At 40.7% G+C, this 21,902-nt stretch overlaps 1 protein-coding gene across 2 annotated transcripts; it reads left to right on the top strand.

Annotated features, from left to right (window-relative positions):
* The first annotated feature begins 715 nt into the window (after positions 1-715).
* f8 (coagulation factor VIII, procoagulant component) lies at positions 716-19,939 on the top strand. 2 transcript variants are annotated; one of them, XM_036002265.1, is made up of 27 exons: positions 716-982; positions 1,277-1,377; positions 1,721-1,843; positions 3,434-3,646; positions 4,179-4,361; positions 4,569-4,672; positions 5,180-5,300; positions 5,422-5,710; positions 5,806-5,971; positions 6,126-6,213; positions 6,391-6,608; positions 6,812-6,956; positions 7,351-7,560; positions 8,276-9,102; positions 9,362-9,504; positions 10,823-10,988; positions 11,243-11,482; positions 11,712-11,940; positions 12,051-12,233; positions 12,801-12,917; positions 13,431-13,502; positions 14,348-14,433; positions 14,556-14,711; positions 15,275-15,419; positions 15,541-15,686; positions 18,905-19,087; positions 19,422-19,939. In XM_036002265.1, the coding sequence occupies exons 1-27, from the start codon at positions 810-812 to the stop codon at positions 19,575-19,577; spliced, it is 4,983 nt and encodes a 1,660-aa protein (XP_035858158.1). In that variant the 5' UTR covers positions 716-809; the 3' UTR covers positions 19,578-19,939. The 2 variants fall into 2 exon arrangements, with proteins under 2 accessions (XP_035858158.1, XP_031159194.1); XM_031303334.2 differs by having other exon boundaries at positions 6,397-6,608; positions 19,422-19,655.
* Positions 19,940-21,902: the final 1,963 nt, after the last annotated feature.

Raw genomic sequence — 21,902 nt, 5'->3', positions numbered from 1 at the left:
TGCAAAAGTTCTACAGTACCTCTTATATGCCACAAGGTGGGAGTGAAGCCTAGTAAAACGTGCTTTTCTCAAATCCACATTTTGAGTGTTATCGCTAGGACAACCTGGGAAATCCTCCCATCATTTAATTTGACAATTTTTTAATTTTTGGACTTCTGTGTTCTCTGTCCCCTATTGCCCACTGCCCAGGGCGTCAGTTAGTTGAATCCTAAATTAAGTAAAGGACATTAAATTATATTATTTGTTCAATCTGATGTGTGGCTTATTATTATTACAGTTATGCATTACAATATTAACAGAACACTACACAGTCAGCAAAAAGCTCAGGAATTGTGTCGTATTTCAATTTCAAACTCTCACAGTTTGGACCAACAATTACTATTTAGCCTATTACCTTACATCATTTTTCACAAAGTATCTTTCACTACCCACGAGGGTAGGCTACTTCCAATAAGCCATGCTTTTAAAAGGTTCATAAATTGTAACTATTAATGGTTGATTTATCATCAGTTCTAACCCATTAATAACAGTCCTTTGACTGTTATTTACCCTGTATGTCTTTTAATAATGCCGTTATAAATGTTAACAAGTTGGGTATAAAATGTATTAACGCTAACATCCATTTACCAAATGGATTTGCCCAATTTCCTCCACCACCTCCACACTCTACGCGCCCCCACGTGCAACTTCAGCTTCCCTGTTACTGTTGCTTGCCTTCTCTCCTCCCCCTCGCTTTAAATGTTTCACCCCCAGGAGGAGCCGCAGATCCGGCCAGTGTTTTCACCCTGGACACGTTGGAGCTGACCGCGATGAGAGCCGCGATACTTCTGGTCCTGCTGCTGCCGCTGCTCTGCTTCTCTGTCGGTGAAGACAGAAAAGCAGAGCAGTCTGCCGCTGCTGCTAGAGAGTATTATATAGCAGCTGTAGAAATTGGCTGGGACTATGTCTACCTGGACGATGTTGACCCAGCGTCCGACCAAAGGTGAATATTTTCTTGTTTAATTTAGGCAAACCACTCTGATGTCATGTCATTTAGACTTCATAGCCAGTTTCAAAGGCGAGTATTGTTGAGTCAAGTCTGTCAGGGACTAGGCTTGCTTTGCTTCCAAGGCTCGTGGTTTTGGGGGGGATTTATTAGAAACTGGTTAAAATAATGGCAAATTTATAATTCATTAAGATGGTTAACAATGATTAAGAGGGGAGTTTTTAAGTGTTTCCTAACTAATTTCTTATTTATATTATTTGATTGGTTTGTTTTCTTTCGTGTTTTTTTTAGGAAGAGATCCAAAGATATTCCTCAAAAATACGTCAAGGCAGTTTACAGGGAGTATACAGATTCCACATACACTGTCCCCAAGCCAAGGCCAGCATGGACAGGTAGGGCTGCTCTTTTGATATTCTCAATTTTTTCAATCAAACAAATATTGTATTTGGTTTGTGTTATTTTTCACATGTTTATTAATGGTTTATATTCGGCTATTAATGAAATAAATAAAACAAATAAAAATATTAGCCAGAACCTGACAGTTAAATTTAGTAGATTTACAGTCATGAAAATGATTTGAAGACTGATGTTGTGGACAATAATAGTGTTTTTGTTTGACTTTTTAACACATAGAACAAAATGTAACAGTTTCAGAGCATGTATCTTCAGATTTTGTCTTAAATTAGGAGGTCATATTTTTGACTTCTTTAAGAAGGTTTTGTCCTCTGGTTGCAGGTATTCAAGGTCCGGTGATTGTTGCTCGAGCTGGTGACTGGGTGGTGGTCCACTTTAAAAACCTGGCCTCTCAGTCCTATAGCATCAGCCCTGTGGGGATCACCTACTGGAAACAGTCTGAAGGTAGGTAACTGAATGAAAGGAGCTGCTGTCATCCTTTGAACTTTTTTTTACTTTTCTCATGCATTAACTGAAAATTAGTCAGCATACTTTTTCTTGTTAATTTTTTTGACTCAGCATTTTGACTCATAATCACTTTTTAGTGTGATGTCCATGTTACAGTGTAGATGAGTCAATGGCAAAACGCTTACTGGTCCAATCCTACTTTAACAGCTTTAAGGAAAAAATCCAAACTGATCCTCTTACTCACAATGCTTCTACCTCTTTTTTTTTGCTGAAGTCTGACATAATTTTGGGTCCAAAAAAATAGTCATTCATGGAAGAGGCAAGGATGTAAATGTCACATTACTACTAACCAGAATCATATCAGAAATAACAGTGTGATAATAATTATTGAGATATTCAAAAACAAAGTTCAGTTCAATTCAATTCAATTTTATTTATAGTATCAAATCATAACAAGAGTTATCTCGAGACACTTTACAGATAGAGTAGGTCTAGACCACACTCTATAATTTATAAAGTCCCAACAATTCTAGTAATTCCCCCAAGAGCAAGCATTTAGTGCGACAGTGGCGAGGAAAAACTCCCTTTTAGGAAGAAACCTCGGCCAGACCCAGGCTCTTGGTAGGCCATTGTTTACACGCAGCAGTTCTAGCCACTCCAATTGGTCTTGTTGCTTTGCCTGTCGCGTTGTCGTTTTAATTCTCTTTTTTGCTTCCCTGGCGAGTAATCTCCCCTGACCCCTGGCATTCATCACAGTGCCACTGAGTTTAAAAGCACGAAAGGCGGAGGTATGTCCCTCTTTGGCTAATGTATTTTAAAGATGGAGGCGCTACATGGCTGCCGTCATTTGAGCGACTCGCTAGTATGTATTCTGAATTATTCTAAATGGCAGATTCTACGCTTACGAGAATACTTTGATTAGTAAGTGGAAGAAATTACACATGAATGAGTACATATTTGTGAAAGAACAAAGGGGGTTTTGCTAAGAATCAACTCAAACAATTACACAATGTAGGTTTAAGTCATTATTGCACCTTATCATCATGAGTCAGTGCTTCCCCTGGATGTGTTTTTCGGGCAGCCTACATTGTGGTCTTACTTTCACCTTTGTTCCAGACAGTAAGCCCATGTTTTTTATATTGATAGTTTCAATTTCAAACATTCCCACAATTTCCCCAACTTTATGTCATTTGTGTTTCCTGCGATGTAATTAGAGGCCCTCTGTAGAATATTTGGTTACACTTTACTTGAAGGTATCTACATAAGAGTGACATGACACTGTCATGAACGTGTCATAAATGTTTATGACATATCGCTTCTTTTAGTAAGTGTCATTCGGTATTTGTCATGACAAGTTATGGTTAGGTTAGGGTTAGAGTTAGGGTTAGGGTTCATGTGTCATGACAGTGTCATGTCACTCTTATGTAGATACCTTCAAGTAAAGTGTTACAGAATATTTTTGTCCTTTAGTGTAGTATAACGATTAGACCAAATTACATGTATTCTTGTGATACCCGTTTTCCTGTTTTGACCCATCTCTATTTCTGAATGAATACAGAGGAGTCATGCTGCATCTTCTATTTCCAGGAGCCGGGTATGATGATTCCACAGCAGGCCAGGAGAAGGAAGATGATGCTGTCTCTCCAGGAGGATACTATAAGTATGTATGGGACATCAGCCATAATGACGGTCCCACCATCAGTGACCCCGAGTGCCTCACCTACTCCTACTCGTCCCAGGTGGACACGGTCCGAGATGTAAACTCAGGACTCATCGGTGCCTTGCTCATCTGCAAACCAAGTCAGTGTGTGGTTAGGCAAAGGGCATATACGCAGCATCTAATTTCACAAACATAATGTCTAGTCATGTCTTGTGATCTACATCATTCATTGTTCTTTAAAGCTCCCATATTTGGTCACAAACAAAACTATTGGACAAAACTACAAATGTGGACCTCATGGTGGTGCTAAAGGAAAAGTGGGGGAATCACAGAAGTCATTGAAATTCATCCTGTGGGCACCATAAAAATCTGTTAAAATTTCTACAGCAATACAGCCAATAGCAGTTGGGATATTTCAGTCTGGACCCAAGTTGTGAACCGATCGACCAACAGATCGACATTGCCATCCCTAAAGTGCAATGCACTGGATAGAGACTAGGTTTATCTTACTCTGTAGAAAAAGGAATTTAAAAGGAGAAATAATATTAGATATTAAGATAAAGATACAGATGTGCTTGATGCTCCTGTAATTTTACACTTGCAATCATATTATCACACCTTGCATCGTGTGTGTGTGTGTGTGTGTGTGTGTGTGTGTGTGTGTTTTCCCAGGTGCCTTTACAGATGATGGCCAGAGGAGAAATCCAGCATTTGTCCTGCTGTTTGCAGTGTTTGATGAGACCAAGAGCTGGTATGGAGGGGTCGGAGAGAGAAGGAGCAGGGAGAAGTTCAAGAAGAGCATCGGCAGAAAGGAATACCACACCATCAATGGATATGTCAACTCTACGTTACCCGGTAATGAACCGGACTGGCTGTAGACAGGGAGTTTGTTAAGTGTTGCTAACACTGTACTTAGATTATCAGTGGCTGTGCTGTATGCAGTCTGCACAGGAATTTTGGCCTCATTTTCTCTCTCTCTCTCTCTCTCTCTCTCTCTCTCTCTCTCTCTCTCTCTCTCTCTCTCTCTCTCCCTCTCTCTCTCGCTCTCTCGCTCTCTTGTAGGTTTGACAATGTGTCAGGGCCGTAATCATGTGTTCTGGCATCTGATTGGGATGGGCACAGCTCCAGAAATCCATTCCATTCAGTTTCAGGGTCACGCTCTGCAGGTAATTCAAGTTTTCACATAAAACACAGTCATAGCAAACAGATTTAAAGGGTAAAGCAGGATATTTTTTAACTCTTAAATTAAGGATAGTGTTCTGGCTGATTAATACAAATTTGGAAATGACTAAAAAATTTAAATTAACAAATGCTTCTTCAAGATGATTGTTAGTGACAATGAATTTAATTGCAGAAGAATTTCAGTACATTAGGAGAAAGGCACATACAGTCTAACAGCATTAAACAGTATTTCCTATCTACTCTAAAAAGTTTTTTGCAGGGTTTGGAGATTTAAAGGTATAGCGTGACTTTTTTTGGTAATATATGGAGCCAGGAGTGGATTAGCCTAGCTTAGCATATAGACTGGAAGTAGGGGGAAACAGCTGACCTTGCTTGATACAAAGTTCCAAAATACACCTCATGGTAGAATATTCCTAGACTTTCCATGTATCAACCCAATTTAGCATTTTCTGGCTTTAAAAAATCTGATACATTGGATTGTTATTGTTCAGGTGTTGACCCATCGTAAAGTCACCATGGAGGTGACCCCTATGACATTCATCACTGCAGAAATGAGACCTGCTACTATTGGCCGCTTCCTTATGAGCTGTCAGATACATGCTCACCGCCACGGTAAGAAAGGGCCGCCGATAAGTCTCCTAGACTTAAGACAATCTTTTTCCCCTTATTAAATTAACTTCACCTCCTCTATGTAAATGATAACTAACATGTTGTGCACTACTGCTCTACCCAGATGGTATGAATGCTTTTTTCACTGTGGAGAAATGCCCTGACCCTGTCAGTCTGCCGGGACCTGACCTGCGTAACGTCAAACACAAAGATTACGGGGACAGCAGTGAAGACGGCAATGAAGACTACAGTGACGAAGACCAGGATTTGTTCAACACCATAAACTTGCAGCCTAGAAAACCACAAGTGCAAGCAAGAGCCAGTGGGGGACAGCCATCAATAACCTGGCAGCATTACATCGCCATTGAAGAGGTCACCTGGAACTATGGCTCTCATCTCAAACCCACAAATAGGTAGGAAAGATGGAGGAGGGGAAGGAAGAAGAATAACAAAAAGGGAAAGTTGATTTGAATTTAATTGTTTTTTTCTTTTCTCTTTGACTCATCAGTGAGTTGCAGTCTGGATATTTGCCTGCAGCTCCCCATCACCTGGGCTACAAGTATAAAAAGGCGGTGTATGTGGAATACACAGATGGATCTTTCACGCGGAGGAAGAACCCGGCCAAGACACTGCTGGGTCCACTTCTGAAAGGAAAAATCAACGATCAAATCCAAGTGAGTCAGTACAGAAAATATACCAATTGGCCTTTTGTGCCTGACTGAATTTGGGCTACAAAAAAAGACATTATCAATCATAGTAAAATAGAATCAGTATATAGTATTGTATAACTTTCTACTGATCCACCATTGGTTTGATTTGTGCCTCCAGATCACTCTCAGAAACCTGGCCAGTCACCCTTTTAACATCTACCCCAATGGCCTTACCAAGATCTCTCCACTGCAAAGATCCGCAAATGGTAAGCTTAACCAACAGCCTATCTACTCAGTAGTTAATATCATTATCAGCAGTGCAAGCTTATATTTAAGACCTGTAATTTTGGTAACAAAACTTTAATGTATAATGGGGTTGCTGCAATTCCCTAAATTCCTAACATCAAAGTTTCATCTTATCTTATCTACCGATAATGAAACAGCTGCAGAGAAGGACTTGCGCTCCATGGCAGTGCCCCCCAACGGGACTTTCAGCTACATTTGGATGTTAACAACAGATGATGGGCCCTTGGAGGGAGACCCCGTGTGTCTGACCCAGCTGTATCAGAGCACCATTTCCCCAGAGAGGGACTTGGCCTCGGGGCTGGTGGGCACCCTGCTCATCTGCAAGTACAACACCATGGACACCAGAGGACGTCTGGTGAGATGAACGTTTCTATAATAATAAATATGTATCAACATAGCACTTGTAGAAACACTGTTAACAGTTAACTGTTAACACACTGTTGATTGAATTATTTTAAAAAAAATGCAAAAAGATGCATGCTGCCATGTTGTCTCTTACCTGCACTAATGTAATATAATACCCTGTGTCTCTTTTACCGAATCTACTGTTGTATGCAGTTGGGCCCGGATAAAGAGTGGAGCCTGATATTTGCTGTGTTTGATGAGAACAGAAGTTGGTACATCAACGAAAACATGCAGAAGTCCAGCCAAAACTCCCCTAACACTACGGACCCTGAATTCTACAAATCCAATGTCATTTACAGTAGGTTCACCTCAGAGTTATATTTGTATATTTACTTCTTTCAGTACAGAAAAATAGTTTGCACATCTACAACGTGAGAAAGGTGCGTCGGAGGAGGACAAGCAGGTCAAAAGTTGCAAAGAAAACTCCTGCGTACTGTCTAACTTGCAAAAATATATAAAGTTTGATAGTAGGCAACGTTTCGGTACTAGACCATCTTCAGGCAAAATTGCCAATGCCTGTTAGTTAGACAGTGTGCGGGAGTTTTCTTCGCAAAAGTATATTTACTTCTTTGAAACCGTTGTTAGTGGAATAATCAACACAGTGACATATTGACAGAGTGTATGATGTGAGATAAAAACCAAACAACAGCATATCATCAATTTTATAACTGTTAATTTTCCTTTACCTTCAGGTATAAACGGCGCCATATTCAGCGGTCGTCAGTTTGTGGTGTCTGAAACTGACGTCACCTTCTGGCATGTGGCCAATGTGGGCACCCAGAGTAACTTCCTCTCTGTTTACTTCACTGGAAACCTATTTCAGTACCAAGGCCTTTACCAGTCTGTCCTCACCCTCTTCCCCATGACTGGCATGACCATTGACATGGAAACTGATCTGATGGGTAAGACTGAAGTCTGTAAAAGTGAAGTTAAACCAAATTCCCCCCTTAATTTATAACTTCAAGATTAATGATACTAACAGGCCAGATGCTCTCTAACGTAAGGAACTTTTTGCTGGACGTATTGGCTAGTTGCGCTTTAGTAAGTCAGCTAGGCTAACTATACTGTACATAGTACAAAGAATTTTCAGAGTAGTTGAAAGAATTTGACCGTGTCATGAAAAATGCAGTTCACATGCAGTGAAATTTGTTTCAGTAAGAACATAACAACAGTTTACACAATGAGATTGTCAAGTAAAATTATAACTGTCACTAATTAAAGTCACTATGTGTAGAAAATGTCTTGCTTTGGTGCCCCCCAGTGGATTTCAAACTTCCAACAAAAACAAAAATCATTATCAGAATAATTTCTAAGACACTATAACCAAATAAAAATTGTACACACAATGTGTGTCATACAAAGAAGAAGCCAGGCTACAGAAGCTGAGACCTGCTGTTAAAAGTGCTTCTTTCCTGAAGCACTGACGTGTCAATGTTGAGAAATAAGACATAGGCATATTCTGACTTATTGACACACATCAATGCATCAGGATATTGCACTATTGCCTAATAACAGCTGATGTGTGGGCTTACATAGAAAACAACGGATGCATGTGTTTTGACGCGTCATGTGCTGCCAGTGTGTGTTGCTTTTGAGTCATATAAATTCTTCTTTCAGGTGAGTGGGAGATCAGTGCCTACGATGGCAGCCTCAAGAGTCGGGGGATGAGCATCCGTTACACCGTTCGCCAAAGCGACGATGGAAACCGAGTTGATCATGATGGGGTGGAAGACGATATCTCTGACTATATTGATCAGATAGATCTACAGCCAAGGGGCAGAAGACCTGAAAATCGCACACAGTTGGTTCAAGTGTGTAAGAAAAATTTTGCTAATAACAACACTCAATCAGTAAACACTTCCAGTCAAAATGTCACTAATGGGGAGACTGGGGCAGAAGACCAGTCGGCATGTCAGCTGGAAGCAGAGGAAGGAATCCCACAGGATATCTTGGAGGATACAGAGAGAGATGGGGTGTCGACAGTTTCTCAAAATGGGACTGAGCCTGGAGGAGAGGGGGGTGGCAGGCAGAGAAGACAGGCAGAGGGCAACTGGACAGATGTATATATCAGTTCTGGAGCCTCAGAAGATGGAAGAACTGGGATAGAGGTTACAAAAGAGGCTATGAAAAATAGAACTGACACTGGTGCCGAAGAAAAAGCTGAGGAGAGGAGTGAAATGTCAAGTGTGAATAATGGGACGAAGGGAGAGCTTGAAAAGAGCAACGAGATCTTACTGAACAGCAATCCACAGCTGAAGGAGAAGGTCTCAACTGTTGACCTAAGCTATTCAGGAAACATGGATCAAAACTTAGTAAAACGAAACCACATTCAGTCTGAACCTGAGCGACTTACAGTGGATCGGCTGAAATACAACTACACTGCTGATAACAACAACACACCAGCAATTGATTTGTCCCTTGAGTATGATGACTACAGCCACGAGGTACTATTTTCTGTGTGTGTGTGTGTGTGTGTGTGTGTGTGTGTGTGTGTGTGTGCGTGCGTGCGTGCGTGCATGCGTGCCTGTCTGTCTGTGTGTGTGTGTGTGTGTGTGTGTGTGTGTGTGTGTGTGTGTGTGTGTGTGTGTGTGTGTGTGTGTGTGTGTGTGTTTTAAGTATATATTCATTCATATGTTGCATACTGATTGTCACAAATTGAAACACTTCCCCCTCACCCACAATACGTGCTACATTTTATTATAGGTGAACGGCACATCAGATGTGATTGCCACAGATTACATGGACCTGCGCTCCGGAGAGACTCGATATCGTCACTACTACATTGCTGCAGAAGAGATCACCTGGAACTACGGCATCAGAAAACCACATCAGCTCATCAAACCCAGGTAGGAATAATATTTCATCCAGGTTTCTGTGCAGGACCTTAAAGGCATTGTTTTTGGAGAAATAGGCTTATTCACTGTCTCACCCTCTTGCTTAGAGAGAAGCAAAGAATGCCATTCTCATGTCTGCAATAAGCATTGAGCGACAGATGATTAGCTTAGCTTAGCTTAGCACAAAGACTGGAAGCAGACAGATACATCTACTGCATCTGAAGTTCAAAAAGCTGCCTACAAGCACCTCTAAAGCTCACTAATTATCATGGTGTGCCCTGTTTGTTTAAAACACAAACAGAAATATAAAAAAGACAATTTGTGGTTTTATGCTAACTTAATTGTCTCCCAGCTCCACATTTAATGTACGGACATGAGAGTTATATCAATCTTCTCATCTAACTCAGCAAAAATGCAAATAAATGTATTCCCCAAAATTTCCCCAAACTATTTATTTATGTTTTTATTGTCCTTTTCTCTCCTTGTTGCACTAAAATGCTAAATGTTATGATGTCTAATTTTTAACTTAAGGCATGTTACCATGCTTATGTTGGCATGTTAGCATGTTATTGTCCGTGGAGAACCCTTTTGATTTAGGAAACAACATTGCAGTACCTCTGGAGCCAGCCTCAGGCCAAACTGTACACATGTTTTGCCCTGGTGATATTATTATTATTATTATTATCATCAATCCAAAAGTTTTATTTCTGCTTAGTCTAGTTTTTTGTTTGTCGGAACCTGGTAATGCTTTGGATGTTTTGGTTCTTTGATAGCAATGTTTTGGGCAAAGTCAACATTACTTAACATAGCACACACAGTCAAAGAACACAAAAGATTTCACAATTACATTAACAGAAGAATTCATTTAGGGTACAAGCGGCCGAAATGGGTTTCCTCAGGAGGGTGGCTGGCGTCTCCCTTAGAGATAGGGTGAGAAGCTCAGTCATCCGTGAGGAGCTCGGAGTAAAGCTGCTGCTCCTTTGCGTCAAAAGGAGCCAGTTGAGGTGGTTTGGGCATCTAGTAAGGATGCCCCCTGGGTGCCTCCCTAGGGAGGTGTTCCAGGCACGTCCAGCTGGGAGGAGGCCTCGGGGAAGACCCAGGACTAGGTGGAGGGATTATATCTCCAACCTGGCCTGGGAACACCTCGGGATCCCCCAGTCGGAGCTGGTTAATGTGGCTCGGGAAAGGGAAGTTTGGGGTGCCCTGCTGGAGCTGCTGCCCCCGCAACCCGACCCCAGATAAGCAGACGAAGATGGATGGATGGAAATAATTTTAAAATCCAATCTAATCATGTCTAAAGCAGCAGTTTTGATTCAACTCCTCTCTTTAGAGAGATGCGTCGAGGGATGAGGAAGTTCCTCCCAGAGTATAAGAAGGTGGTGTTTCGAGCCTACAGCAATGAAGACTTCCTACTTCCTCTAGACAGAGGGGAGCTCCAGGAACACCTGGGAATCATGGGACCTTTCATCAGAGCTGAGATTAATGATCTTCTCACCGTGAGTGACACTGCCACTGTGCAAAATAAAAGAATAAACCAGTAATGTTTTTATGTAGTCTCACTAGTTACTTCCACTTTAACAGTCTTCAATTTAACTGCATATGTTTCATGAAAAAAACATGAAAACAAATGTGAACACAACAAACAATTGAATATTGAAACATAACTAGCTGATGTAGCTCTCTGTTCAAAACTGTTTCACTCTCTCTCTCTCTCTCTCTCTCTCTCACACTCTCATTCCTCTTATTAAAGGTGGTCTTTAAGAACAAGGCATCCAGGCCTTACTCCTTTCACCTTCAGGGAGTCTATGACCGCAGCCAGGGGGCCGGCATTAACCAAAACCATGCCTCCTCTGCTCCACCTGGGGTCCCAGGAGAGCCTGTGGCTCCTGGGGAGGCACGGACCTATAACTGGAGAGTAACCAAGAAACAAGGACCAACGGACAATGAATTTTCATGCAAGACTGGAGCTTACTACTCCACTGTGGACAAGGTCTGGATAGGTCTTGACCTTTAGCCTGTTACTTAATTTTTTTCCATGGATATACAACATGTACTGTATGTCTGTATTAATTTGTATTAAATCCTATCCAAAATTGATTTCCTCCAAAGGAAAATATATATTGATTCTTAAGTTTCATCTTTGTTTCAATGAATGCTAAACATCTTGAGGTACAGTTGTAGGATAAGAAAATAATAAGTATTATTCTACTCTTTTCCAGGAGAGGGACCTTCATTCTGGTCTGATTGGTCCACTGGTGATCTGTAAGTCTGGTATTCTCCGGACTCGTCAGAACACGCAGCGAGACGTTCAGGAGTTCGCCCTTCTCTTCCACACCTTTGATGAAACTAAAAGCTGGTACCTGGAGGAGAACCTGCGGCGGCACTGTGCTCCACCCTGTCAGGCCAACACTGAGGACCCCGGGTATCACATCAGCAATAAGTTTGCAGGTGAAGGAAATAGGATTGATTGTTGGTGTCACGTTGTAATGAGCGTACTGTAGTCTCAAACGTTTTCTTTAAATTTCTCATAAATAAATAATGCCTACGTTTTTCCTCAGCGATAAATGGCTATGTGGCGGAGACACTTCCTGGTCTGTTGATCGCCCAGCACCAGCTCGTCAGGTGGCACCTGCTGAATGTAGGAAGTGACAGAGAGTACCACACTGTACACTTCCATGGTTTGCCTTTCACTGTTCACACTGAAAAGGAACACCGTATGGGGGTCTACAACCTCTTCCCTGGTAAACTCACACACATATACACATTGTGTTTCATATATATACTTTATATACATTTAGACATTACACCTCACGCTTGCAAACTCTCCATCTCATCTCATATAATACACACATAAAAACATGCAACCCATAAACAGATGTTTGCCCCTACATTTGCCCAAACTTTTTGCTGATTTAAATTTCATTTATAGGAAGCCAATATTTTCCAGTACCCTGTGCAGTACATTGCTACTGCAATCCATACAGTTTCCATTGTAAAACATGTGTTGGACTACAACCACATTTATTCATCAGCCTGATTTTGCCTGAATTTATTCCACAGGAATGTCTGTAGGTTTAAACAATACAATAAATGTGTTTATGTGAACCACCCTCTTCATTTAATATCAATAAGACTCACAGTTTGTTTTGCTAGCTGATGGCTAACGATATGAATCCTGACACCAACTGAAAAAATTAAACCATAGAAAATAATCTAGCTTCCTCCTCTTTCTTATCTCTGTTTCAAATTAGTTTATTAATTAGTTTATGTGCACTTCTTCATGTCTTGCATTGCTCTATGTTACCCAGGAGTGTTTGGCACGGTGGAGATGACACCCCCCAGAGTTGGCACGTGGCTGGTGGAGTGCACAATAGGAGACTACCAGCTGGCCGGCATGAGGGCTAAACTACTGGTCTATGATCGACGTACGTACACGCTGTGTCACATATCTGTGTAAAAAATGAATATATTATTATTTATGTAATATATCCAACTCAGATCCAACGACATATTTTCAGTTTTTTGTAGATTAATTATTTTATTTTTGTGGTGTTTAATGAGAGAACAGCCTCATGGAGCAGCTGCCGTGGCTGTAAACGCTCAGACTTGTGGACTTGTATCCTTGTATATTGAAACACTAGGAACTTTTATTACTCACAGTTGTATTTAATGCCAACACTCTGTGCAGTTAAATGTTTCATCACATCGTATAAATTATGTCAGTGGCTTTCCCCACATTTTCCACACACAGGTTTAAATGTTATTGTGTAATTAATGGGGCTTTTTAATAAGTGAGGAAACCTGTAGAGTCACATGTATCATCATTTCCAAAAATGTCAAAATAGACAATATATAGTTCTGTACTGTCCAGACATATTGAGTGCACATTAATGGATTTGGGGAATGCATTAATGAGCTGGAATTTTCTCGACATGCAGTATGTGTATTGCCTCTGGGGATGAAATCAGGAAGGATCGAGGATTCCCAGATCACAGCATCAGATCACATAGGTAAGAGTTTTTTTCATTTAAAAAGGCTAACACAGGAGACAAAGCTCAATACTTGCAGAGAAAGGAAGTACTCACCACCTGGGTGCAATTTGTGAAAAAAGCAAAGGGACGTTGGGATGGGATGTTTTTTGATCATGCACAACAAAACAAAACAAAACATGCAAGAATTAAATCCCCCTTCCAATACCATGGATATAGTGCCACTCGGCCAGCCATGCCAAAACACTTATGGACTTCAATATCCAATGGAAAATGATCTCAAAATGAAATAGCACAACATGTCAACATAAAACAGCGTGTTCAAGCCACGGAGTGGCGTTCTCTATATGCGGCGAAAACAAAATACTTTCAACCAGGAAACGCTTGTTCGTTCCTCGTAAGTGTTATAATCCAAATCCGATCTTTTTCCTAAACCTAACGAGTCCTTTTGGTTCCTAAACGGTCACTTTTTCTGGCTTAACTCAACTTCCATGGCCCTTGAAAGGACGGTCATCTGGCTGTGCCTGTACTTGGCTCACAGTCACCTTTTTGCGGCTAAGCAACTGCCGCTGGTAGCCAGCGTCCCGGAGCTCTGTATTGGCTAAATACAACCAGCAGCTGGCGCTCGGATTTTATCGTTCTATGACACTAGACTGTTCACTTAAAAATAATTCAGCAGAGGCAGGGATATGTAGACCAGAAAGGGGGAAATACCACGCATCCCTGCCGGCAAATCGCACCCTGCTTACCACAAATATCCAGTGCGCTGAAAATGAAAACACCCCAGGGAGCTTTATTAAATCTGAAATCCTGGAAATGATCCACACTAAGTAAGATTTTAACTGTGTTTACACACGTGTGTCCAGGGAACTGGGAGCCGAGGCTGGCGAGGCTGGATCAGTCTGGTTTTATCAATGCCTGGATAGGTAAAAACCAGATGTCATGGATACAGGTAAGATACACTAATACAAACCAAGTTGAATATTCTTTTTGTAACAGAAATATACAGAAAGATATACACAAAAATACAGAAATAGAGCACAGTGAAATGTAATGTAATGTGTGTGTTATTAGGTTGATCTTCAGAGGCCCACCCTGCTCCACGGTGTGCAGACACAGGGAGTCAGGTCCAACCTGAGGGACAACTACATCGCAATCTTCAACATCTCTTACAGCCTGGACCAGGAGACTTGGATCAATTACAGAGGAAACAGAACCAGGAAGAACAAAGTATGTCCTCTACAGTGGTACACACATACTGGATATCTTGTACAGTTAGGGTTAATATTTGACAGCAATAAAATGATTGATTGATTGTTCGGGAAATGAATTTCTCAGAACTGCAGAGGCTAAACCTGGAATACTAGCAGTCATGGGACATGAAGTGAAGTGACAAAATATGTATGTGTATTTATGTGACATTACCCATTTTGAAAAAGTAGCTTCAACAATCAGTTTCCTGTCGTTATCATGTAGAAAGTTCCACCTCCAGAACACCAGTGACATGACAACGCACGGATAAGTAAAAGTGAAACATGCTATTGCAAAACATTGCAAGTGTTCTGTGACGGCTTGATTTTCTGAACCCTAAAACAAGAGGACGTCTAGTTTTCTATCAGACCACTTGAATTACAATATGCTGAAAGATTATTATTGCACCTGCATAACCATGACATCATGCTGTTTCATTGTCAAATAAATACAGTAAAACATGTTTAATGTAATGGGTTGTCTATCTAAAGCAAGTTTCAATGATCCTTGAAGTCTGAGCTGTTTGTGTGGCTCTGTTTTAGGTTTTTTATGGCAACATGGACAGCTCCAAGGTGAAAACCAACTTCTTCGCCCCACCATTCATGGCCCGCTACATCAGGATTCAGCCTGTAAACTATGTGCTAAAGCCTGCTCTCCGACTGGAGCTGCTGGGCTGCGATATCAACAGTGAGTTGCACCAACAGCAGCAGCATTTATCGCAGAGTTAATTTTACTGTATGAAAGTGCAAAGAGTAACTCTGTGTGTGTGTGTGTGTGTGTGTGTGTGTGTGTGTGTGTGCATGTGCAGGCTGCTCTTTCCCTCTCGGGCTCCAGAAGCAGATTCCTGACACCAGCTTTAGTGCTTCCTCATTTTATTCCTCTCTGCTGCGTAGCTGGAGCCCCAGCCTCGCCCGGCTCCACCTGGAAGGCGGCGCCAATGCCTGGAGGCCAAGGGTGAACAAAAATACACAAATACTGTACCATTGCTATGTAATTTATCCCTTGAGTTAAACAGTAACGTAAAGAAATAGTTTGACATTTACGGAAATAGACTGGAGAAGAACTATATAAGTGGATTGACACCACTCATACCTGTCCGTTAAATTAGGGTGACCAGATTTCCCGCAACTAAAATCGTGACACTTTGCGTGTGACCGTAGTACTCGTGCACGCACACGCTTTTTAACATGAACATGTGCCAGCCCAGGTCAGACATAGACACAGAAATTCTATTATTTTGCATTTCAGAACAGTTTTTAAGTATATATTAACAATGGAAAGCCATTCTTACCAGTGTATCTTAATTGGGAATCAAATGAATGCAAAGAAAGTTACTTTATGAACTTGACTTTAAGATTTGTAATTGTTTATTATTTATTTACTGTAAACAAAAGAAAAATGTGTGAATCTGTCATTATTGCACAATTCCTACAATTACCTAACCTAACTGAGATGTAACACTAACACTTTGCTTATACAGTACAAACAAAATGGTCCAAAACCCGGTTGCCACAGCAGGACATTTGTAACTTTTACGTTTTTCTAATAAGGAATGTAACAATTCTCCTGAATAGATAAGGGGGTGGACAATGTCCCAAATGACAAAAACAGTAAAAAAAAAAAAACAATACAAACAACACAGTCCTAAAACCGTATGCTGATATACATAGTCAATATAGTGTGCAGTAACTTCTAAATAATTTTGATTACTCACTGACGTCCAGTGATCACCAGTTAATGAGACAGCGTTTGCACTTTGCAGCAGTTCCAGTTGGGCTGCTTTCTCTGTGTCGTACAGGCTGTGTATGCGTGAAACTACTGTCCCCCTCGACAACTTTTTAAAAGTAAACTTTCCATTCAGAATCTTATTGGCATCCATTTCGGCGTCTCACGCTCACCATCCACTCAAAACGTAACGTTAGCCTACTACTCTTTGGCCGGCTCGTAAGCCCAAACAAGTGTGTGTGGCTGCCTGTTGTTTAGTTTCCGGTCTAGCTAGATCCGGTGTGGTGTTGTAGTTTTTCTAACGTTACTAGTTGTTGCAACAGCATGTGAAAAAAACGACAAAGTTTGCTAGGCCAAAAAGAACGTTAATCTCGCGATAAATAAATTGACGCCGTTAAAATGGGTTTGCGTTAACACCGTTAACGCATTTAACTGACAGCACTAATATATATATATATATATATATATATATAATATTAAAAGACATTGAGTGAGTTTCGTGTGGGACCAACTTCATTTTTCAGAATTAAAGCATTCTTTTGGAAAATGTCCCCCCCCGAACTTGTGAAAAACTTTGTGAAAAGGTCTTTTTCATTGCATGGCATTAAACTAATTATTTGGAACTGCTGCCACAGGCTTGAACTAAAGTTACGGTAACACTTTACGGTAAGGGTACATGAATTATAAATTCATGCATGAATTAATTCATGATTTGTGCATTACTTCATTCCTTTATATCTTATGAATCATCAGGAATTGACATGAGTTCTTAGCATTCATGACCTCATGCATGAACAACACATCAACTAAAGCATTAGGTAAGGTGGGTACAACTTTATGCACAAGTTGTGTTCAAATCAGAATTTGCGCAGCGATGGCCACATTTTTTTGCAGAAAAATAAATAATCATGATCATGCTTAATAATTCATAATGATGTGCCCACGTAGCTAATGCTTTAGTTGTGTTGTTCATGTATGAGGTCATGAATGACAGACTATGAACACGTCAATTCCTGATGATTCATGGGATATTAAGGAATGCAGTAACACATAAATCATTAATTACATAATGCATAATAATACATAGGCCTACATCAATTAATTCATGCATGAATTCATGATAATTAATGTACCCTTACCGTAAACTGTTACTAGTGTTATTCTAACCAACAACACACACACACACACACAAATGTAATCTCATTTGGTAGAGCAGATACCTTCCCTATTGGAAACAGTCATTCAGCATACAGTATTTGTTAGAGGAGTGAATTTGCTCAAGAATCGATTTGTTGGCTGAAAGCCTACTGTGAAATTGCGCACAGGTGTCAGCAAAATTGGCCCGTGTGACGAGTAGCGTCTTTAAGGTGGGAATGGTCATACCGTTCCTCTCGTCAGTCCATGTGTGATCCGCTCAACGGGAGCATTTGTGCCCGGTAGACACAAGACGAACTGACAAAAGAGACCTACATTTTTTGGGGGGCTTTTTTCCCTTTATTTCAGAGTGACAGTGGATAGACAGGAAAGGTGGGAGAGAGATGGGGGATGACACGCAGCAAAGGGCCGCAGGTTGGATTCGAACCCGGGCCGCTGCAAAGGCCTCAGCCTACATGGGGCGCACGTTCTTAAAAAATAATCTTTTAAAAAAATAAAAACACTGATGTGCATAATAATTAGACTTATTACCATTAACTCTCCTCTCTCTATCCTCTATTATCTTGTTCTGTATTTCCTCCTTGGATTATCATTTTCACACTTGGCAGCACTTAGCTGTAGAGGTGTGATGTGTCCCTCCGTCAAACTGTCGACCTGTTATTAAAGGTCACACGTCAAACAGTAGCACTTGTGAGCCATGAATAGGGGTCAACCACTGTGGGCCAACTGTTATCTGGAATAGCATGACATGGCCTAAACAGATGGCCAACAGTAGCTTTAACAATAGCTGCAGCCCTTTTTCCAAGAGAAGAAATCCCCACATTAACAGTTGGTTAATGTTGTTGATCTTTCTGTGTGCAGCCACATCATGTCAGTGGAAAATAGATGCACTGCCAGAAACACTTTCCTAGTTTATAACATTCCAAAACCTCTTAGAGTAATGTGGGAGAGGAATTGTTGTGTGGTGTTCCCTTGGCCAACCCTACATCTGTTTTTGTTTTTCCTGTTGCTTTGTCTACTTCTACTTCATTCAGAAGCCAGTATCTATTTCTTTTAGTTTCAAAAAAATTCCCTTCATGACTTGTGTATTTCCAGTCATATTATGTCATGATCACGTCCTTCTGCACGTGATATCATAACGATACCTAAACTAGGAAAAACTCCTTTAAGAGCACACTCGGACTCTGTGTACCCGGTATACCTGTTTGCAGTTCTAGTTTTTTGTCTTTGTTCTTCTGTATTAATATTCTTTCTGAGATCTAAAAATGTTTCCTCTGCCCTTTCCACCCCAGAACAACAACCCTCACGAGTGGCTGCAGGTTGACTTGGGGAGAGTAAAACGCATCACGGGTGTCCTAACCCAAGGAGCACGATCACTGTTGACCCAAATGATGGTGACTGAGTTCTCAGTCTCCATCAGTCATGATGGACACTCCTGGAGCAGTGTGTTAGAGGAGAGCTCCCAAAAAGAAAAGGTACGTGTCCCAGTTTACCAATAAAAAGCAGGCCAGTCTCAGTGATGCTGCTAACATGATCCAGGTTCCTGTCTGACATCAACTAGTCCAATAAAAGTGCAATGACTAACATGTTCTTCAGTCATTTCACTTATTCCTTCAAGTAATCATTAAGGCCTAAAATATCTCATAGTTTCCTTAACACAGGTGGATGAGTCACTCTGTATTATGGAGCTGACAACCCACCAAAAGAATTCTATTAAAGCATGTTTTCATTTTTTAGTGACACACGGTCTTCAATGTTAGTTTATAACTTTTATCCATCTGCTGTTTCTTTATTTCCTTCCTTCCTCAGATCTTCACAGGAAACAGTGATTCAGACGATGAAGCACTCAACGTTTTTGATCCTCCTCTGTTCGGCCGCTACCTGCGCATCCACCCGCGGGGTTGGATCAACGACATCGCCCTGCGTCTGGAGGTCCTGGGCTGTGACACGCAGCAGGGGTTCTGACACCGCCGGGCAAACTCACCAATGCCACACAGCACCATTTTAGTAGCATAATCCTGGTTTAACAAGTGATGAAAGAGAAGCTATTTCCTCTGTGGCCACCACTTTGTTTACATTTCCACCTTTTCACAATGTTTAGCAAAGAATCATGTTTGATGTCGTGTTAAAAAAGGGTATCTAGTGTTGGTAGAAACAAATAGATTTTAAGATGTGAGTTTAAACATTTGAATGTAAGCGTGTGTAAATATTCCAGATGGATGTTTAAAGTTTGAATGGTTGATGTATATTGTTGGAAATGTTTTTAATAATGTATTTTTCTGCTTTATTAGAGATTATACTGTATAAACAATAAATCTCAAAGGGTTTCACTGGCATTTTTTTACACACACCTCGGGCAACAGCTTGTGCACAAAAACACACTTCTGTTCCAGCCAAATTTAAAACAATTGTGTGCTTTCAAAACTCTTAACCAAGTTGTGTGTTTGAACATTTGAACAGCTTCAAACAAGGACATATTACTTCCAAGCTCTCGGTGCTCTGCTTCCTGTCCTGTTCTTCATTCAGGAGAGGATGTGGCACTTTCTCTATTTGCTTTTGTTTTCTTCTCTTCGTTCCAGCACATTATCTCAGTTCTTTCTTCGTCCTATCTGTATTTAATCTGTTCAAAATGTTCCTGGACTGTTATTTTAGCTTATCCACCTCCACCAGGCATTCCCTGCAGAAACAATGAACAGTTCTGCTGCAACATTGTTCTGTTACGAGTTAAAATTCCCAGTCTTGTTAAACAAAGGGAAAACCAAGTACGTTCACAGCTGAGGATTAAAATGATGAGGTGACTGGAAGGAAAACAATATGAACAATGCTGTGTGTGCATGTTTGTGTCTTATGTTGTATATTTTGGGCCCGACTGCGTGAAACGTGAAAACATGATTAGCCTTTTATCACCTCATTATCTCTGCAGGAAGTTTCCAGGCAGAGGGTGTGTTTCGTTTGGAGGACAGGACATGCGTTGGTAGAGACATGATGCAACACATTCATGCCTGGCTGTCACATTTTATCTCTTTGAAAACAATAACACAGTAATCTCAGCAACAGACAGCACCTGTATATGGTTAATACACATGATCTGAACCAAATGAAACAGAGGTGAGCAGAGGCCATGGCCTGCTGTCCAGGCACGATTACCTATCAGCTGCAGGGATTGTGTTCGCAGGGTGTGAAAGAACCAACAGGCCAGTCACATACAGAGCAGTGTAAATACAGGTGGCCAAACTGAGGCTTTCAAATGATTTACTCATCAACTCCAAATTTTCCAAGACACCAAGAGCCAGGTTCTGTCCAAGGTTTCTGCCTGTTAAAAATACGTTTTTCCTCAACGCCGCTGCAATATATGCAATTGCTATCCAAAACCCACACGTGCTCTAGTGACAATCAGATAAAACAAAGAAAAACTGGAACCAGTGAACAGATTATCAATTATGTTGTTGATCATCAAAATCAAACCAAGTGATTAAACAACTAATCTTTTCAGCCCTAACTAATGCAGGTGTGACAACTAATATTCTAAGACATCTAAGACTTGAGAGTTGATTGTCAAAATGCAACATTTGTAATGCCAAATTCAATTCTGTCCCAAGTCTCAAATCTATTTATAAGTTCATTTTCAGACCGTACTGAAAGTATCAAAAAGCGATAGCTGCCTAGAAGCAAGAGAACTACATCTAAAAACTTTCAGTGAAAAATGGGTGGCAGTAACAGTGATAGTAGTAGTAGTATTAGAAGTAAGTACTGTAGGTTTTGTGGTTAATCTGCTAAGGTCCAGAGTGGTTACCATCACATTCTTCTTTTTTCTTCTTTTTTCAGTTTTCAACAGACCAGAAGCCCAAGCTCGCCTCTAACAATGAAGAAAAGGTTGGGAAACTTTTTGTACATATTTCTGAAAAATGTATGGCTTTCATTATCAACTGTTTTCAAAGAACCCATCTTTTATCATTCCAGCCAAATACCAAAATTTCACCATAATGATTTCTACACTTACCTTTGTCACAACCTGCTTATATGTAATAGCAGTGCAGAGGAATCTATCTCTGTTAACAGATCAGTGAGGAAGTACCATGAAGGGAGCAGGAAAGAAAATAGTGTGACACAACAGAGTTTTCATCACTTTCTCTTACATCACTTCCTGCTTTGGTCCTCAGACCCCTGAGGAGCCAGAGGCCTCTGGCTGTAAGATAATACAGTAGATTCCATATTTTCCTTTTCTTCTTCTTCTTTTTCTTTTTCTTCTTCTTGGTGAGAGTTGCACAATACCTGTCTACCAACTCATTA

Source organism: Sander lucioperca, chromosome 1, assembly GCF_008315115.2.
Source record: "Sander lucioperca isolate FBNREF2018 chromosome 1, SLUC_FBN_1.2, whole genome shotgun sequence".
Lineage (NCBI taxonomy): Eukaryota > Metazoa > Chordata > Actinopteri > Perciformes > Percidae > Sander > Sander lucioperca.
The sequence above is the reverse complement of the archived record's forward strand: the minus strand, read 5'-3'. Positions and strand labels throughout refer to the sequence as shown.